Source organism: Spermophilus citellus (genome assembly GCF_964194105.1).
Source record: "Spermophilus citellus genome assembly, chromosome: 10".
NCBI classification, from domain to species: domain Eukaryota; kingdom Metazoa; phylum Chordata; class Mammalia; order Rodentia; family Sciuridae; genus Spermophilus; species Spermophilus citellus.
Window position 1 is genome coordinate 57955449 of NC_138197.1, and position 17303 is coordinate 57972751.

A 17303-nucleotide genomic window follows, 5' to 3' on the forward strand; every position below is an offset into this window, starting at 1 on the left:
CTGACAGACATTTTATTAGTCATACATTTTCCCCATCAGTCAAATGGAATTGTGTAAGGTTAATCATCATGTGCTAGGCACACAGTAGTTACTTCACACTTAGTAGTTACTACTATTACCATTAAAATGCCACCATTAAGCTAATGTTTAAAAAATATTATTAGTGTTACGAGAAAATGCTTATGATACACTTTTCAAAGGTATAAATATAAAATATATCTGCATTTCCACTCATAAACACAGGCATAGAGAAAAACAGGATTAGGGGATTTGGGAGAAGTGATCAAAGGCATAAATCATGAATGGAATCTGCTATTTTTTTAAGGGTATATCTGTGCATACTTAAAAAATTTTAAAATCCCGACAAAACAAGCTACATATCCAACTTGGTTGCAGATATGTAAGTTTACGTGTTTAATATCAGAGGAAAAACCCTAAAATAACAATGGTAGGATTAAGGGTATTTTTTTTTCTTTTTTAATTCTCAAATTTCTTATAATGAACTTAAATTAGTTTTGTAAGATTTTGCAAAACATTTATAGTGGTCACTACTTCAGTGATAAGATTTGAAATAAACATGGAAAAGGACCATTTAAAAAAGGGTTTTGCAGATTAAATTAAAGGATTTATCTTTAATCCAGCAGGCAAGATCGGCATTCATTGGAAAGATCTCCCTAAAAGGAGACTGGATTGGGAGTAGGTAAGAATGGAAGTAGGGATATTAGTTAGGAGGCCACTGGATTAACAGATGATGGTGACAGGGATCAGAATAGTAGAGCTGAGTAGGGAGTAAAAGGTGGGTATTGGATTAAAGATATTTTTACAAATAGTATTAGAGAACTTGAACAAAAGGGAAAAAAACAAAAGGGAAGAAAAAAAAAACCAACAACCTTTTTTTTTGAAAGTCTGTTCAAGTTTTGGTATCAAACTATCTAAGTAAACTACTGTTCATTATCAGAAAAAATACATCCCTAATCTGAAAATCTAAAATGATGCCACAAGTGGAAAATTCTACACCATAAAGCTCTGTTTCATGCACAAATTAAAAATATTGTATAAAATTATCTTCAAGCTTCATTTATAAGTTGTATTTTAAAAATAAATGAATTTTGTGCTTAGATTTTGATCCTGCCCCCAAGGAATCACATTATGTATGTGCAAAAATTCCGAGATCTGAAAAAAATCCCAAGTCCAAAACAATTCTGGTCCCAAGCATTTTGGATGAGAGATACTCAACTTGTAAGAGGCTCTGAATTATTTTAGGTAAGCAATATAGCACCATCTAATTGTGGTCTTATAACAACTCTCTGTAGTGAAACTATAATTTCCCACTTTATAAGGAGGAAAGTTGGAGCTTGGGTAGGTAGAATATCTCGCCCAAGGTCACCCATGTAATAAGAGTACTGGGATTCAAATCTAGCTCTGATTGATTCCTGAAAGTCTATGCTCAACCACTAGTGTCTAGAATCCCAATCCACTGGAAGCTAATATCAATCCATTGATAGCTGAATGAACTGCTGGGAGGTGGAACCTACGTGGAGCAAGTTAAGTAAGTCATTGGGGACAGACCTGGGAAGGGTCCATTCCTGGCCCCATCGCCTGCTATGAACTGAGAAGCTGTCCTCCTCCACATCCTTCCACCATGATGTTCTGTCTCACCTCAAGTCCAGAACAGTGGAGCTGGCTGACCATGATTTGAGACCTCTGAAACCTTGAGCTATAAATGTTTCCTCCTTTAAGGTATTCTTGTTCAGTATTTTGGTCACAACAATGAAAAGCTGACTAACACAAGTATCAACAGAAAAAGAGATGCAGAGAAAGAGAATTCCTGAAATCAGCAAAGGGTTCCCCTCCAGCATTCAGTAGAGTATTAATTATGCATGTGTGTAAAGAAAACTGGTTGAGGCCAGGGAAATAATCACATCAAATGATTTAAAGGAATAGCTACCATGTTCATACAGGACCAGGAACAGTGATTTTTCTTACCAGCCAGCCATGAGAGCCTCAAAATTCATGATATAATAGGAAGAGTTCTCAAAGTGTCTTGCTTTAGAGGTAGGATCAATTATCTACAGAGGAATGCTGATTTGGTCCCCCCTAAATCTTAAGAGCAAAATTTGAAAAATCCAAACTATTTCCAAGTAACTTGACTGCATCCCAGAAAAAAGTTCAAGATTATGTATTTATGAAAATATAAAATTAACCAGTACCCAACAAGATAAAATTCATGATGCCAGTCTAAAAATTGCCAGTGCTGATCATAGTGGTGCAGACTGTAATTCCAACTATTCAGGAGGCTGAAGCAGAAGGATCACAAGTTCAAAGGCAGCCTCAGCAACTTGGTGATATCATGTCTCAAAATAAAAAGCATAAAAAAAGGGGCTGGGAATGTGGCTCAGTAGTTAAGTGCCCCTGAACACAGAATTAGCAGACAAGAACATTAAAGTAGCAATTTTAACTTCTTCTATATGTCCAGAAAACTTGAGCAAAGGTGGGACATAAAAAGGATAAGTAGGGCCATAAAAGGTGTAAAAAATATTTAAGGAGATTTCGTTTCTCAGATAAAAAGTACAATTTATGAAATAAAAATACTCTGAATACTAATGGTATATTAAACACTGTAGAAGAAAAGGTTGGTAAATTTAAAGAATAATTTTTGAACTTATTCAAAAGGAAGCAAAGAAAAAATAAAAGACTAAAGAAGAAAAAGAATAGGCTGTTGATGTATGAGCTATGGGACAACTCTAAGCAGTTAACATATATGTAATTTATGTAATTATAGTTCCCAAAGGAGGAACAGAAGCAGATAAACAAATGTGAAAAGCTAATGGCTGAAAAGGTTCCAAAATTGATGAAAAGTAGAAATCCACAAATCTAAGAGCTCAGTGAACTCCCCCTACACAAGAAATATAAGGAAAACTACACCAAGGCACATTATAACCAATATGTTTAACAACAGTGTTAAGAGAAAATCTTAAAAGCAACAAGGGATGGGGGGGGTGGAGGGGTGTGGGAAGACATACTCTAGAGAGGAACAAAGATAAGGATGACAAGTGATTTCTGTCTGAAACAATGCAAGTGAGATGACAGTTAAAACAAATATCTTTTAAGCACTGACATTTAAAAGGGAAAGTAACAAATGGCATCTACACAAAGAACTAGAACAACTTACAGGAAATGGAAAAATCCCTGAAAAGACACAACAAAGCTCACTGAAGAAGAAATAGCCCAAATTACCCCATGTCAATTAAATAAACTGAATTTGTAGTTAAGAAACTATTGGAAAATTGAAAAAGATTGAATATTTTCTAATTCATTCAATTAGACAAAAAAAAAAAGGAAAATGACATCTTATCTTTTAAATACACATGTAAAAACTCTTAAAATTTTATCAAGTCTAACTAAAAATATAAAAAAATGACAGTATGCCATAGCCAAGTGTGATTTATCTCAGGAATGGAATACATTTTAAAATCAATCAAGGTAATTTATCATAATAGCAAAAGTAAAATGAAAAAAAACCCAGAAATATTTCAATAGATACATAAAATGCAAAATCCAATAATCATTATTGGTACCAAAAAAAGAAAAGAAAGAAAAACTTCATTAAGACAGAAATAGATAGGAAGTTCTTCAACTTTATGTGGTCACCCATGAAAAAACAACAGGTAGTCGTATACTTTATAAAGAAAGACTGATCAGGAACAGGATGAATACCTACTCTCAGACTTCCTTTCAAGATTGTAGGGGAGGTTTTAGCAAGCAAAAAAAACTGAACACAATGGTGCACACCTGTAATGCCAGCTATTTGAGAGGATGAGGCAGGAGGATTACAAGTTTAAGGCTAACCTGGACAATTTATTGAGACCCTATCTCACAATAAAATAAAAAGGGCTAGTAGAGCACTTCCTTGCCTAGCATATATGAGATCCTGGCTTCAGTTTCTAGTACTGAAACAAAGAAAACAAAAGGAAGAAGAAAAAAAAAAGAAAGAAATACAAAGCATCCAAATTGAAATGAAACTATACTTGTAAATGGCATTATCTTCTATGTAGAAAATCTGATGGAATCTTAAAAAATGCTACCAGAGCTAATAACTGAATGTAGAAATATCTTAAGCTACAAGATCAACATATACAAATATCAATTTTATATACTAGCAATGAACAATCAAAAATTTTAGTAAAAATATAATTTATGAAAGCATCTGGAAGTATGGTAAACTTAAGGATAAATCTTAAAAAAATATGAAAGACCTCTAGAGTAAAAACTATATAACATTGCTGAGAGAAATTTGGGAAGACTTCAATAAATGGTGAGATATATTGTGTTCTATATGAAAACTCAACATTGTTAAGATGTCAACTCTTCCCAGATCTGTCTCTGGATTCAATGCATTCTCAAAATCCCAGTAGGTTTTTTTTGTTTTTGTTTTTTTAAAGAAATTGACAAACTGATTAGAAAATTCAAATATAACTGCAAAGACTTAGAATAGCCAACACAACTCTGAAAGAGAGCAAAGTTGGAAAACTAATATTACTTAATTTTAAGACTTACTATAAAATTATAGTAATCAAGACCATGTAGTTCACAGTAAATCAGGAGGCTGAGGCAAAAGGAGCACAAGTTTGAGACTAGCCTGGACAACTTAACAAGGCCCTGACTTAAAATTAAATAAAAAGTGCTGGGGATATAGTTCAGTGATAGAGCACCCTGGGATTCAAAATTCAATATGGGGGATGTGTGAATAGTATGGCATTTGAATAAATATGAACAAATAGATCAGTGGAAGAGAACACACACCAAAAATACATTCACCTATGTGATCAATTTCTCCTCAAGAAAAGTAGAAAGACAATTTATTAGTGAGAGGAAAGCCTTTTTAATAAACAACACCTGAAAAATTGAATGTGCCAAAAAAGAAACTTCAGTTTAAATCTCATAATACACACAAAAACTAACTCCCAAAAACTATAGACCAATATCAAAACAAAATTATGTAAGCTCATGAAAAGATGTTCAATTTCACTAATGATTAGGGAAATGCATATTAAAACCACAGTGAAATACCATTATAAATTTAAATAAAATCATAAAAATTCATTTAAAATAATAAAATAATTGGGCAGTTTCTTAAAAAGTCAAACATACACTACTGTATCATCCAGGGATCCTACTCCTGGGTATTCAATGAAGAGAAATGAAAGCATATGTCTATATCAAGATCTATACATATGTTCAAAGCAGTTTTTTTTAATAGCCAAGACTTTTGATACACACCACATGAATGAATTTAAAACACTTGAGCTAAGTAAAATAATGCAGAAAAAGAGCATGCATGCTGTATAATTCCACTTACACCAAATTCTAGAAAATTCACTCTATAGTATGGGGGGTTGTCTTGAGAGAGGTGGAAATTGATTGGAGAGGGATGGAACATGCAGGTTACATACAAATATAAGAAAATATTGGAGGTAATGGATATGTTCATGATCTTGATTATGACAATCACTTCACAATGCAAAAACATGTCAAAATGTTGTTAAACTGCATCTCAATAAAGCTGTTAAAAACGAAACCAAAAAAGCTGGTACATTTAGACAACAGAAATCAATGTAGCAGTTTTAAAGAATGAGATAAGGCTAACATATATTGAAGACTTCTAAGATACAGTGTAATTTTGTTTTCAATCAAAAAAGGTATGACCCTCCTCCTCCAAAACAAATATATAATGACCTATTGATTCCAACTCTGGAGATCAGTCCTATGATAACATTTCTGGAAATGTTAAAGAATAAATGTACAAACTATTCATCAATTATTATAGTATGTTAATGAGACAACTTAATGAAAAAGTTGCAAAATACTACTTGTATTAATATGTTTTTTAAGTCTAGAAAACAATATCATAAAATGAATACATTCTTTCTCTGAAAAATCTGAAAGTACATACATTGGTCAATAACAATTGCCTCTGGGGTCAGTTCTAAATGGGGAGGTTGGGCACGCAGACCAAGGGAAGGGCTTGTGTAGGGGGACTTCCTTTCTAAGATTCTGAATTGCAAGAAGGATTGTGTGTAATAAGTCTATATTTCCTTTTAAATTAAAAAAAAAACCTCAGTGACAATTTTTAAAAATGTAAATAATGACCCATATTTGATATTCAGGGTCATCATAACAGATGTGGTGGTGGGCTGGTTTTGCAAAGAACTTGCGAAGATACGCACCCTTTTCCGTGCTTCAGCTTTCTGGAAGCACTCATGCTGTATGAAAGTAGCTGCAGCAGAAATCCTGGCTGGCGGCGTGTGGTCTGCATCAAGCATACTTACTGCTCGTTCCAGGGTCATCTCCACGTCTGCATTCCTAGACAAACAGTCACAGATTCAGCCAGGCTCTAAATGGCTCCCTCCTGCCTACCAATCTGATCCTCCAGAGAGCATTCAGGGAATATTGTGAAACACCTAAACTATCTGAGCCTTGACTTTCCTTCATACAAAGAAAAATCAGCACCTGAGATTGGATGCAAATGGCAGAAGTCTTACGCTCCACTAAGACTGGCCTCTAAAGATGTTGTTGAAGAGATTCATAACATGTACCAAAGAAATGGCACTTTTAAGTATATATAGTATGAAAATTATACCTGAAAAGTGACTTTAATGACCCAGTTAAGACTGTTTAGATGGAATCTAAAAGAAATTTGTTCAAAGAAATAAAAATTATTTCTATTCTGGTAATGGCACACCTACGGGTAGAAACATCTCCTTTCTCAAACTGCTCAGAATCTGTTATTTCACCCCAAAATAAATTAGAAATAGAAGCATTTCTAAAATGCATATAATAGTATGGAAACAGTGGAAGCCTGAAAAATGGAGTTCTGGCTGGGTATGATGGTACATGCCTGTAATCCCAGTAACTCGGGAGGCCAAGGCAGGAGGATCACAAGTTGGGGGTCAGACTGGGCAACTTAGCAAGACCCTGTCTCTAAATAAAAGGTAAAAAAGGTTGGCAATGCAGCACAGTTGTAGAGCATCCTGGGTTCAATCCCCAGTACAGCCAAAACACCCCCCCCCAAAACCAAAAACCAAAATAAACCAAAACCAAAACTCAAACCAAACCAAAACAAACACACTGGGTTTTATTTTGTTAAAATAAGTCGTGCTGGTGTGACAGAATACATCAAGAAAGGTAATCATTAAATGCAATGATAGATACCTTTTTTTCTTAAAAAAAATATTCATTCTGTTACCATTTGCCACTGAAATGACATTCAGTTTGTGCCTGTCCCAGTGGCTTACTTTTGTCCTTTACTAGTTGCCAATAATGATGAAGCCTAAAGTAGTTTGACACAGAGAAACTCACTGAGAGAGGACACCTAAAATTGCTACTTATAAAATCATAACTCCCAAAAGCCTCATAGCATTATGTTTTTTCTCCCTTTTTATTTCTGCCTGGAGGGTGACTAGCTTAGTCTATTATCAGCTTGGATGTTAGGTAATGAGGACACCAAAGAAACCTGGAGAGGGTGCTTTCCACTCTCTGCTGACAAGCAAACACCCTGAGTAAATTCTCTTTGCCATTAGGCTAACCCACTAATACCTACCCACATGCACAGAAGTGAGTGGGTACAGTGTTGTGAATGGTGTATTTTTGTGGGGTGGGTATGGTGTGCTTGAGGGGGAAAGAAGTAATGGGCTTCATGACTGAAAAGTAAACCTGCTGCTCCTGACACACATGTTCGAACACAGAAGTGTTACCTCATGAGCAGAAGGGTATTAAAAGTGGAACATTTCTGGCATCTATACTGAGAATTATATAATGATGTCATATTTGAGAATGTTGTGCCTCAGGAGTTAATTTTAATTGGTAAAAAGAATGCAGGCTATTATGCAAAACTAGAAGTTAAATCATTTTTATTTAAAATAAACACACGTTTTAAAAGAAATGGAAATACTTTGTGGACTTGAATGGCTTTTCAGAGAAATCATAACTCTAAAAGTCTCAATCTCAATGGTAACCGCAAGTATTTATCATCCAGGATTCCAGGTGTTTACCTAATGAAAGATCCTTCATACCGTGAGAATAGCCTTCTGTTTAATACAGCCTTTTTTTTTTTTTTTTTTTAAGATTCAGCCATTAATCAATCTTATAAAGCCATAAAGGATCCAAGGAAAGTTTGATTCTCCCATCTTCAACCCCCACAAATAATTCCATTACTCTAATCCTTTATATTCCTGAACATAATTCATGAAGAAGCTCCACATTCATTCCCAGTTGACCCCATGCCAGTTCACTTTGTCACTAAAAACAATTCCTAACTAAATGAAGGCTTACTCAGTAAGGTTTTTCTACAGCTACTGGTGTGTCAATTTTCTGTGTTATTATTGTCCATAAAGTCCAACTCTGTGAAAGGCACACATTCTGAGCCCAGTCTGGCTCCATTTCCTGCATCTCTTCCCTCTTTCTTACTCCTCCTTTGATCTCCTACCCCACCCTCAATCACACCAGACTTTTCATCTTTCTCTAAACAATGCAACCTTCTTCACAAGGTGCCTTCTTTAATTTTTCTAGGAAGCGCATGCTTCTATTTCATTGTTATCCATTACTCAAGACTGGAATGAGATATCATCACTTTGGTAAAATCTTTTCTGTGCCTCTACCCGCTGGAGCTGTTCCTTTCTTCTCCTGCAGCATTCCTCCACTACATTTCTTTCTCTCTTCCTCCTTTCTTCTTTCCTTCCTTTTCTACTTTCCTTTCTTTATTCCTTCCCATTCACTAAAGAATACTTCTTGAAGCCAGCAGAAATGTGGCTTAGAAGATGAGGTTGGGGTGGCAGGTGGGGATCAGGAACAGCAGTTATTCTCTGGCCCCATGTCCCCTGAACTACCAGACTGTAGATGAGTCTTTTCAACAGCTTTAGTTCAAATGTTAACACGATATCAGAATAAAGGGGCGGAGGTGTAGGTTAGAAGTAGGATACTTGTCTAGCACTGGGGTCAATCCTCAGCACCACAAAAACAAAAACAAAACAAAACAACAAAAGAAAATTTAAGATGAGGTCAGTATAAGTAAAAACATGTAAAAAGGTATGTGAAATACCACTGGCTCAAATGTGAGATGTCACAGGGGGGAAAAAAAGAGTAATTTTTTTTTGTGTGTGTGAGTACCATCTCCCAGTAACCAGGACTTCTGCTAATAACAAAGCCCTGTCCTAGACTGGATCTTCTGACATCAGAAGATGGCTATATTTTCTGAAGGTCGAGCAAATATCAGCTAAGGAATGGACAGCTAGTGCTGGGTGTGGTGGTGCATTACTTGTAATCCCAGTGGCTCAGGAGGCTGAAGCAGCAGGATTGCAAGTTTGAGGCAAGCCTTAACAATTAGCAAGGCTCTTAGCAACTTAGTGAGACCCTGTATCAAAATAAAAAAGAAAATGAGTTGGGGATGTGGTTCAGTGGTAAAGTGCCCCTGAGTTTAATCCCCAGTAACAAACAACAAAAAGAATGGATAGCTCACTGAAGTGTTGTTGCTTGATACTTTGTAAAATGTGAATTCTCCTACCTCCAAAAGAGTGATGAAGGTGCTGCTTTGGAAAGATAATTCTGGAGGAGACATGTGGACATGTGTTTATAGAAACAAAGAGACCCTTTTAAGGGCCCTGCAAGAGTCTTAGCTGGGATGATGAAGCCTTAAACTGGGTTATTAAAATGGAAATGTAAACAATGATGCAGTTGGAAGAGACCTGAAAAATCAAAGAACTAAAGCAACTAGTGATTCAGAGGATGCAGAGGAGAGTCCATGTGACCTGTTTTCTGCTTTAACTTGCTCTAGGTCACAAACTTGCTGGTGATCCTACTGGAGCTCCCTGCTCTCTCCTAGTCTCCTCAACAGAGCGCACTGCTCTGTTGTACTCTGAAGCCCTGCAGGCACCAGCATGTACCTCACGGCCTTGCACTTATGACATGCCCTACTTTCTTTTCCCTAGACCTTCATATAAACCACTCAATTTTTATATTTATGATGCTGAGGGAAATGCTGGGCAAACTGGAAGAACCTAACAGTTGTTATGAATCCAAGAGGTTCAGAAATCATATGCTTAGAAAAATTCATCTGGAACTTTCTACTTGGTGATTCTTTTAAACCTTTCTCATTGGTCTGATTTAGAACAAGTGATGACTATCTCAGTTTTACTCAGGTCTCAGTTTTCAGCCATATTAGTAACTGATCGGCCATTCTTTTGGAATGACGAATCCATGGTTTGCTACCTTATGTCATTAGGTAGGTTTATGATTGAATCTAGCTACTTCATAGGAATGTTCCACATGTATGAAAGAATGCTCCTTTACATATAAGAATTTGGGTAAGAATAAAAAAGAATTTTTTTTTTAATGGAACTGAATAGTTTGAAAGGTGAGACAGTGCAGGCAAGGACAGCCCAGAGTGCCTCAGGGTGCAGCCTGGGGAACTGATAGGAGAGGGAGCACACCAGAAGCACAAGAAAGGCAGGCCAGACTCTGCCTCAATCATCATTTTTCTTCATAATAGAAAATATCTCTGGCTCCCTCTCATCTCCATAGAAAGCAAAAATTTCCCTTCAGAAATCAGAGAAAAGGGTTAGTATCTATGGTTTGGTCTCTAGAACTTGGAGACTCTCAGGAAAACATTCCTTACTCTTTAAATTTGGGGGCAGGGGAGGGGTGCTGGGGCTTTTAACTCATGGCTTTACGCAAGATAGGCAAGTGCTCTACCACTGAGCCACATACCAGCCCACCCTTTTTTATTTATTTATTTTTTTTGTACCAGGGATGAACCCATGGGTGATTAACCATTGAGTCATATCCCCAGCCCTTGTATATATTTTATTAGAGACAGGGTCTCACTGAGTTGCTTGGGACTTGCTAAATTGCTAAGGCTCAATTTGAACTCATGATCCTCCTGCCTCAGCATTCCAAGTCACTAGGATTACAGGTGTGTACCACTGTGCCCAGCTCCCCACCCTTTATTTTAAATTTCTTGACCTCTAGTGTTCCTTCTATTCTTTGAAATATCATTAAATATTATAATGAATTACCCTGGACATTAAAACAAGAATTTGAGCAACAAAAGTGCTAGATGTCAAAAAGTAAAGAGTTTGTATTTTTTCCTTCCCTTTTTAATTTCTGTATAGAACCATCATGGAATGGCCTCTGTTTTAGGGGTGCTGAGAACATAAAGATGAATGAGCCATTGGTAAGAAGCTCAAAGTCTAGAGAGATAACAGATGAGTAAATGAATAACCACAAGAGTTACTCTGATAGAGACATCCACACAATGTTGCTATCTGGGGCACATAAGCTAGATTGGGAAGGGAATGGCCAGGAAAATGGTGATGTTGCAGTTAAATCCAGAATTATGAGCAGCCATACAAAAACAAAGCTGCATGTGAAGGGCTGAAGTGGGGAAGAAAGTGGGGGAGGGTGATGTGGGGGGAGGGGAGGAGGAAGAAGGGAGAGAGAGAGAGAGAGATCAAATGAGAGTGAATGCACAAATATCTTACATTAAGGAAAATAGCAGGAGGTTGCAAGTGGTTTAAGCATGGGTGTGTTTGAGGACGGTAGTCATGAAGAGTGGAAGAGAGTACAAAGAAGAGACTGGAGTGAGAAGCAGAGATGAAAACACCTTGGGTTTTGCATGCCATGCTAAAAAGCTTGACTACTCAGTGGAATTATGCAAAGGTGGTAAACCAGGGAAAGAAACAATCAGGTGTGAGAAGATCATTTTGACTGTCCTAGACAACCGTTCTGTGCAAGACCAGTGGCAGAGAGACCTGTGCAATGGAGATGGAGAAAATGATGAAAATGTAAGACCAATTAAAGAGGTTAAAATATGGCTTGGTGATAGATGACTATGGAGAAAGATGATAAGAATGACCTCCAGGTTTGTAGCTGAAAGAGCTCAGTAGGAAGAAATGCCTAGGAACAGAAGGCCTAGAGGAGCTAGCGAATTTAGTTTAGGATATGCTGAATTGGGGATGTCCAGGAATTTGTTAAATCTACATAAAGATCTACAGGGTAAAAGATTGAAGATAAAAACTTTTGGAATCGGGAGGATACCAGTGAGATACCAGGGCCTCCCGGGAAAAGCACCAAGACCCAGAGAGAAGGGTTACCGAAGATGACTTCTTTGGGCCTGAAAAAAAGAAGCACTTTTAGAAGATTAAGAAGGCTACAGAAGTGTGTCGCGGTGATATAAAAGACTGAATGCGTGTCTGTTTAGGATGTAGCTAAAAAGCAGTCACCGCAACGTTTGTCAGGAGAATGTTCCCGTGAGGTGGTGGGGACAGAAGCCATATTGCAGAGGGTTGATGAGTCTGAGAAGTGGCGGGCTGGTTTAGAAGGTCTGAGGGCACAGAGTTTGAGAAGTAGGATGATAGCTTTGCTATTGTTACAATGATTTTGCTAAAAATGGTGCTTATCACAAATCCTAGGCTGTAGTAGACATTTAATAAATTCTAAATTACCATTTAAAAGTCCTTATCAGTATTTTCCTCGATAAATAATTATCTGATGTATTTTTCCTTCTCTAGAAATTTGTTCATATTGACAAAGATCTGCTTCCTACCAGAAATGTTAGAAGTTTCATACAAACATTTGATTTATGAAAAGTGTTTCTTGCTTCAACACCTAACACCTCTTTTGAAAGTAATTTATCACCATAGCTTGCCTAATCAATAGGTACACTACACATTTTCATTTAAGAAATGACTACCAATAAGCAATTTTAAAATCAAACAATCAGATAATATTTTGCCTTAATGATTCCAAATCATTATTTTAGGAGTTACTGATTTCATCATTGATCCATTTACAAACATTCTTTTAGTAACTTCCTCAGTTTACCCAATTTGTACTTGAGCATTAAATTTAAATAAGGGTTAAGATCCAAATTAGTCAAACCATAACATAAATAGGAAAGGTAAAGGAATGACTTTGAAAATTCAATATTTTGATTATTTAGTTTTGCAAAAAAAAAACAAAAACAAAAAAACAAACCTCCAAATCCATAGTACTGAAATCAAAAGTAAAGGTATCAAGTACCAAAGGAAAGAAAGAGACATCTAGAAATCAACTGCCTCTCCTTAGCTCTCAGAGTCCTTTTACATTAATAATCATGCAAATAGCACTTGAGGCACACACTCAGCACCAGAAGTAAGCATTTGTGCCTTTTCTTTCCTTTATTTCCAGGACTGATTGGAAAAAAATGCATATAACATTATCCATTTTTTGGTCTATGCTGGAGTTTGCTCTTGATAAGAGCAGATTTTCACATAGCCAAGGAGCAGTGATCCCTTTAGCCAGCATCTAATCTGGAACAGATGGGCTAAATATCACATTTTTGCACAAAGCTGTCATGTGAGCAGGTAGCTTGGCCCCTGTTCCTGAGGTAAACAGGCTGATCTGTCAATTAGGCAGCTGCCCGAAAAGTCATTATTTTAATCACTTATCTCTGTACGCCTTTCTCTCCAGCCCTAGAAGTGCCAGCTCACACTGTCAGGGCTGTGGGAACAGAATGTGCTGGCACCGACTGAGTGGTAGATTCAGAAGACTCACCCAAGCTGGGAGTCGACGACAGTGCTTCTCTCCATGAGCACATTCCCACTTCCTGCTGCTGCCACCTGGCCCACGGTCATGTGCGTCCTTCTCCCACCAGAGTCCACAGTGACACTGGGCCCGGCTTCCCTCAGCGTGCGGGTGCTGTGGAAGGAGCTCTGGTGCCAGGAAGACCTGGCAGCTCTGTTCTGAGTGACGGGCTGCAGGGGCACCAGAGGCCTCATCTGCCCTGAATTCAGGTAGTTTTCCTTCTCCAAGAGGTTGCCCATACTGTGACTGGTCCCCGGCCTGGGGTAGGTGAGCACCGAAGGGTTGACAGGGACACTGTCAAAGACGGTGTCACTAACAGACCCATACTGGTGTTGTCTGTGGTAAGTGTCATAGTGGCGCTGTCTGCTCACAGCATGGTTGAACCCCACGATTTCCGAGCGGGCATATCTGGGTGGCATGAGGAGGGTGGAGCGCCTGCTGTCTTGGTGGCGCAGTGTGTGCCCAGGCTGGGTTCTGTGGCTGTAATGGTAATCGCTGTGAGCGTAATGAAACCTCTCAGGGCTGCTGTCTGGAGAGATCTCCAATCTCCTCAGAGGCTGCCTCAAGGATCTTTCTTCCACTGACTTCTGGGAGCTGTACTGTGCTGTTCCTCGCCCCCAACGACCCCCGTAAGTGGCGGTTGTGCCAGCCTGCATGAGAGAAAAATAAAACTTCAATGAAGCATAAATCTGTTTTTGTCTTTGCTGAAGACTAATTACTGTGGATTATTCCACAAAATGTCCGTTTTTCAGAATGGAGAAGTTGGCCCCTCTCTGGGTGAAGTCTTTTTTTAAAAAAAATAAGACTTGGTTGACTTGAGTCATATTTACTTGCGTTAGGATTTAATACTGTTTAAAATCCCGAGGTTCCCAGGGTGTCCCCTTAAGTCAATTTTCTCAAAATTGGTATTCAGGAAATAATACTTTGGAGAGGTAAACCTCAAAAGCAACAGTCTAAAAATGTTTGAAAATGTTTTCCCAGCAATTTGACAACTATCAACATTCTTTGATGCCCTACCTTTAATACATCATAGGTTTGAGTGACAGGGGAACGGCCTCCGACAAAATCATTTTCAACCAGGTGAAGGTTGTAGACATACTCAGGAACACTGCTGGTTCGGTGAAGATTTCCTGCAATCAAGCAAATATTAAAATATAGAATATCAATACTTACAGGCTGTATATTACATTTTAAAATTTAAGTCATTAAGGCCAATTACAAATATAAAATTTATATTAATATTTTAAATGCTGGTTTAACACCACCCGTGAAAGCGGCAGACGATCAAAGGTTATCAAAACATTCTATTTCAAAATGAAAGTCAAATTTAAAAAAAGAAAAAAAAGAGGGCTGGGGATGTAGCCTAGGGGTAGATCGCTTGCCTAGCATGCCTGGGGCCTTGGCTTCAATCCTGGTACCATATAAGGCAAACATTTAAAAGACAGGAAGAGGAGGAAGAGGAGATCATAGAAATCCAAAACTGGTCGTTACAATGCTGAAGAATTTGAGAATCACACATTGGTTCAGATGGTCTGTTCTTCAACATCTGATTTCTCAAGTTAGGGGAGAATTCTGTTAGCACTGCAGGAAGTCAGAAACTTTTTATAGTAAGTAGGTGTAGGCAATAAATATAATGGTGACTCAACACTACTAGATAAGACAGCTTGTATAAACAACAAGGTAGGTCTGTGTAGTCAAAGAAAACAGGATCAACTGAAGGCCAGGCTGGGGTGAAGGTGCTTGGCAATGTGAGAGTTAGGCAGTAGAGGAAAGCAACCTCTCTCCTGAGCGACTGCTTTTGTGGAATCACCTGGCTTCCCCCTTTGTTTGGTGGTCTAAGAGCCAGCCAACTCTCCTGCAATCACTGAGTGGGAGGAAACCCTTTGTGCTCAGCTCTGGAACCCACAGGGATTCTCAATTGATGCATGTCTCATACCTCTGAAAATAGTTCTCTTTGAGAGGGGGGTAGAAGACAGACAGTATTGTGTCCCTCTTCTACCGCTTTATCCTTCTCTCAGCCTTTTTTTTTTGTAATATCTTATGACTTGCTAAAAAACCAAAACTAACCAAATAGTCAAAGCTCTATAAAACCTAGATAATTTCTGGTTCTCTAAGTTTTTTAAAAAAATATTTTTTTAGGTGTAGATAGACACAATACCTTTATTTTATTTATTTATAAGGGGTGCTGAGGATCTAACGAACCCAGGGCCTCACTCACTGTTAGGTAAGTGCTCTACTGCTGAGCCACAATCCTAGCCTTTGGTTTTCTAATTTTAACCATTTTCCCCCCTGTTATGTAGTATTCTTTTAGAAATCTAAGGGGATAAAAAAAAATACTTAACTCTTCAATGATTTCAGAGACTCATGAAAGATGCTGAGAAGAAAAAAAAACACACAGTCCCTTTCCAACCCAATTGTTCCAACAAATTGTTAAAAAGTTAAAATTTCAAGGACAATATATTCAAAGTTATTCGGGGGGGGGGGGGGGAATGAAGATTGTTGTTGCCATAGAGCTTAAAAAATCTGAATCCATCCCAAATTTATTCTTGTGTCCTTATTTCCTGAAGCCAAACAATCTGGCCAGTAAACAATTTTCATGCCTCATGGGGTCCTGGTGGAGGCAGCTTCTGGCTTGTAACTGTCACCCTAAAGATGAGAGAGGTTGAGGTAAGCCAGGCATCTCATTTATAAGGGCCTGATTTCTCCACATGGCCTGACAAAAGATCAGGTGGCCTCTTAGTTTGTAAGCTATATGACCTGGACCTCAAATAAGGGAAAGGAATCTCTATAACTCAGGAGAGGCCTGCCTCCTGCCTAGGCTAACTAGCCCTCACTTACCTTCCCCCACCAGGCAGTGGGCCAGGGAAAGGAGGTTAGAAGGACTATTACAGGGAACACAGAGGTTCTAACCTGAAGAGGGTGCAGGACCCACAAGGAAAAGGGAGGGTGGGTCCTGGAGATGCTCAAACTCACCCTACCTCCAAGAAAACAGCCAATTTACTACAAGAGGCTGTGAGCAGGCAGCAAATTATTAGTAAGACAATCCTTAAGAAACAAAATTTACTGTCTTTTATAAAAGGTAATTAAGAAGCTGGGGGTGTAGCTCAGTGGTAGAGCACATGTGAAGGGCCCTGGGTTCAATCCCAACCAATACAATACAGTAATTAAGGATTATCCATGTTCAAAATTTTGACTGTATAACAGAATATATGAAAGGACAATTTAGAATGGAAAGATACTAATTGTCATACATGGATGGTAGCTAGAATCATTAATTGCTGTTCCACTATAATAAAATAGCAGATGATCAAAGCGTGCAATTTTAGCAATCCAAGAATATTTCTGCAAACAGGGCCTCCCTAGCCTGTCAGTACCTGCAGTATTACCCTTACCCTACTTTCAAAAGTAGGCAGCTATTCAGGAACAGCTAATGAGGGCTACTGAAAAGATCTGTGTGTAAGACAGGGTTTCCCAGTACTGTCCAATCTGATCTTCAACTCTGGGACTCAAGCGATCCTCTAGTCTCAGCCTCCCAAAAAGCTGTTTCATCTATGAGTTTTTTTTTTTTTTTATTGGTAGTTCACAACATTACAAAGCTCTTGACATATCATACTTCATACATTAGATTGAAGTGGGTTATGAACCCCCAATTTTACCCCAAATGCAGATTGCAGAATCACGTCAGT

The 17303-nt window shown here is 38.0% G+C and overlaps 1 protein-coding gene across 2 annotated transcripts in view; it reads right to left on the reverse strand.

Moving 5' to 3' along the window:
• PKP2 (plakophilin 2) overlaps nt 1–17303 on the reverse strand; it is a 71018-nt gene that overhangs the window by 41552 nt on the left and 12163 nt on the right. The window contains exons 1-4 of one of the 2 annotated variants that reach the window (XM_081310705.1): nt 15000–15194; nt 14635–14747; nt 13588–14267; nt 6228–6363 (exon numbers count right to left, since the gene is read on the reverse strand). In XM_081310705.1, the coding sequence (XP_081166831.1) occupies nt 6228–6363; nt 13588–14267; nt 14635–14747; nt 15000–15051 (981 nt within the window). In that variant the 5' untranslated portion in view covers nt 15052–15194. Of the gene's footprint in view, nt 1–6227; nt 6364–13587; nt 14268–14634; nt 14748–14999; nt 15195–17303 lie in introns of those variants that run through there. The other variant, XM_081310704.1, reaches the window with a different exon arrangement.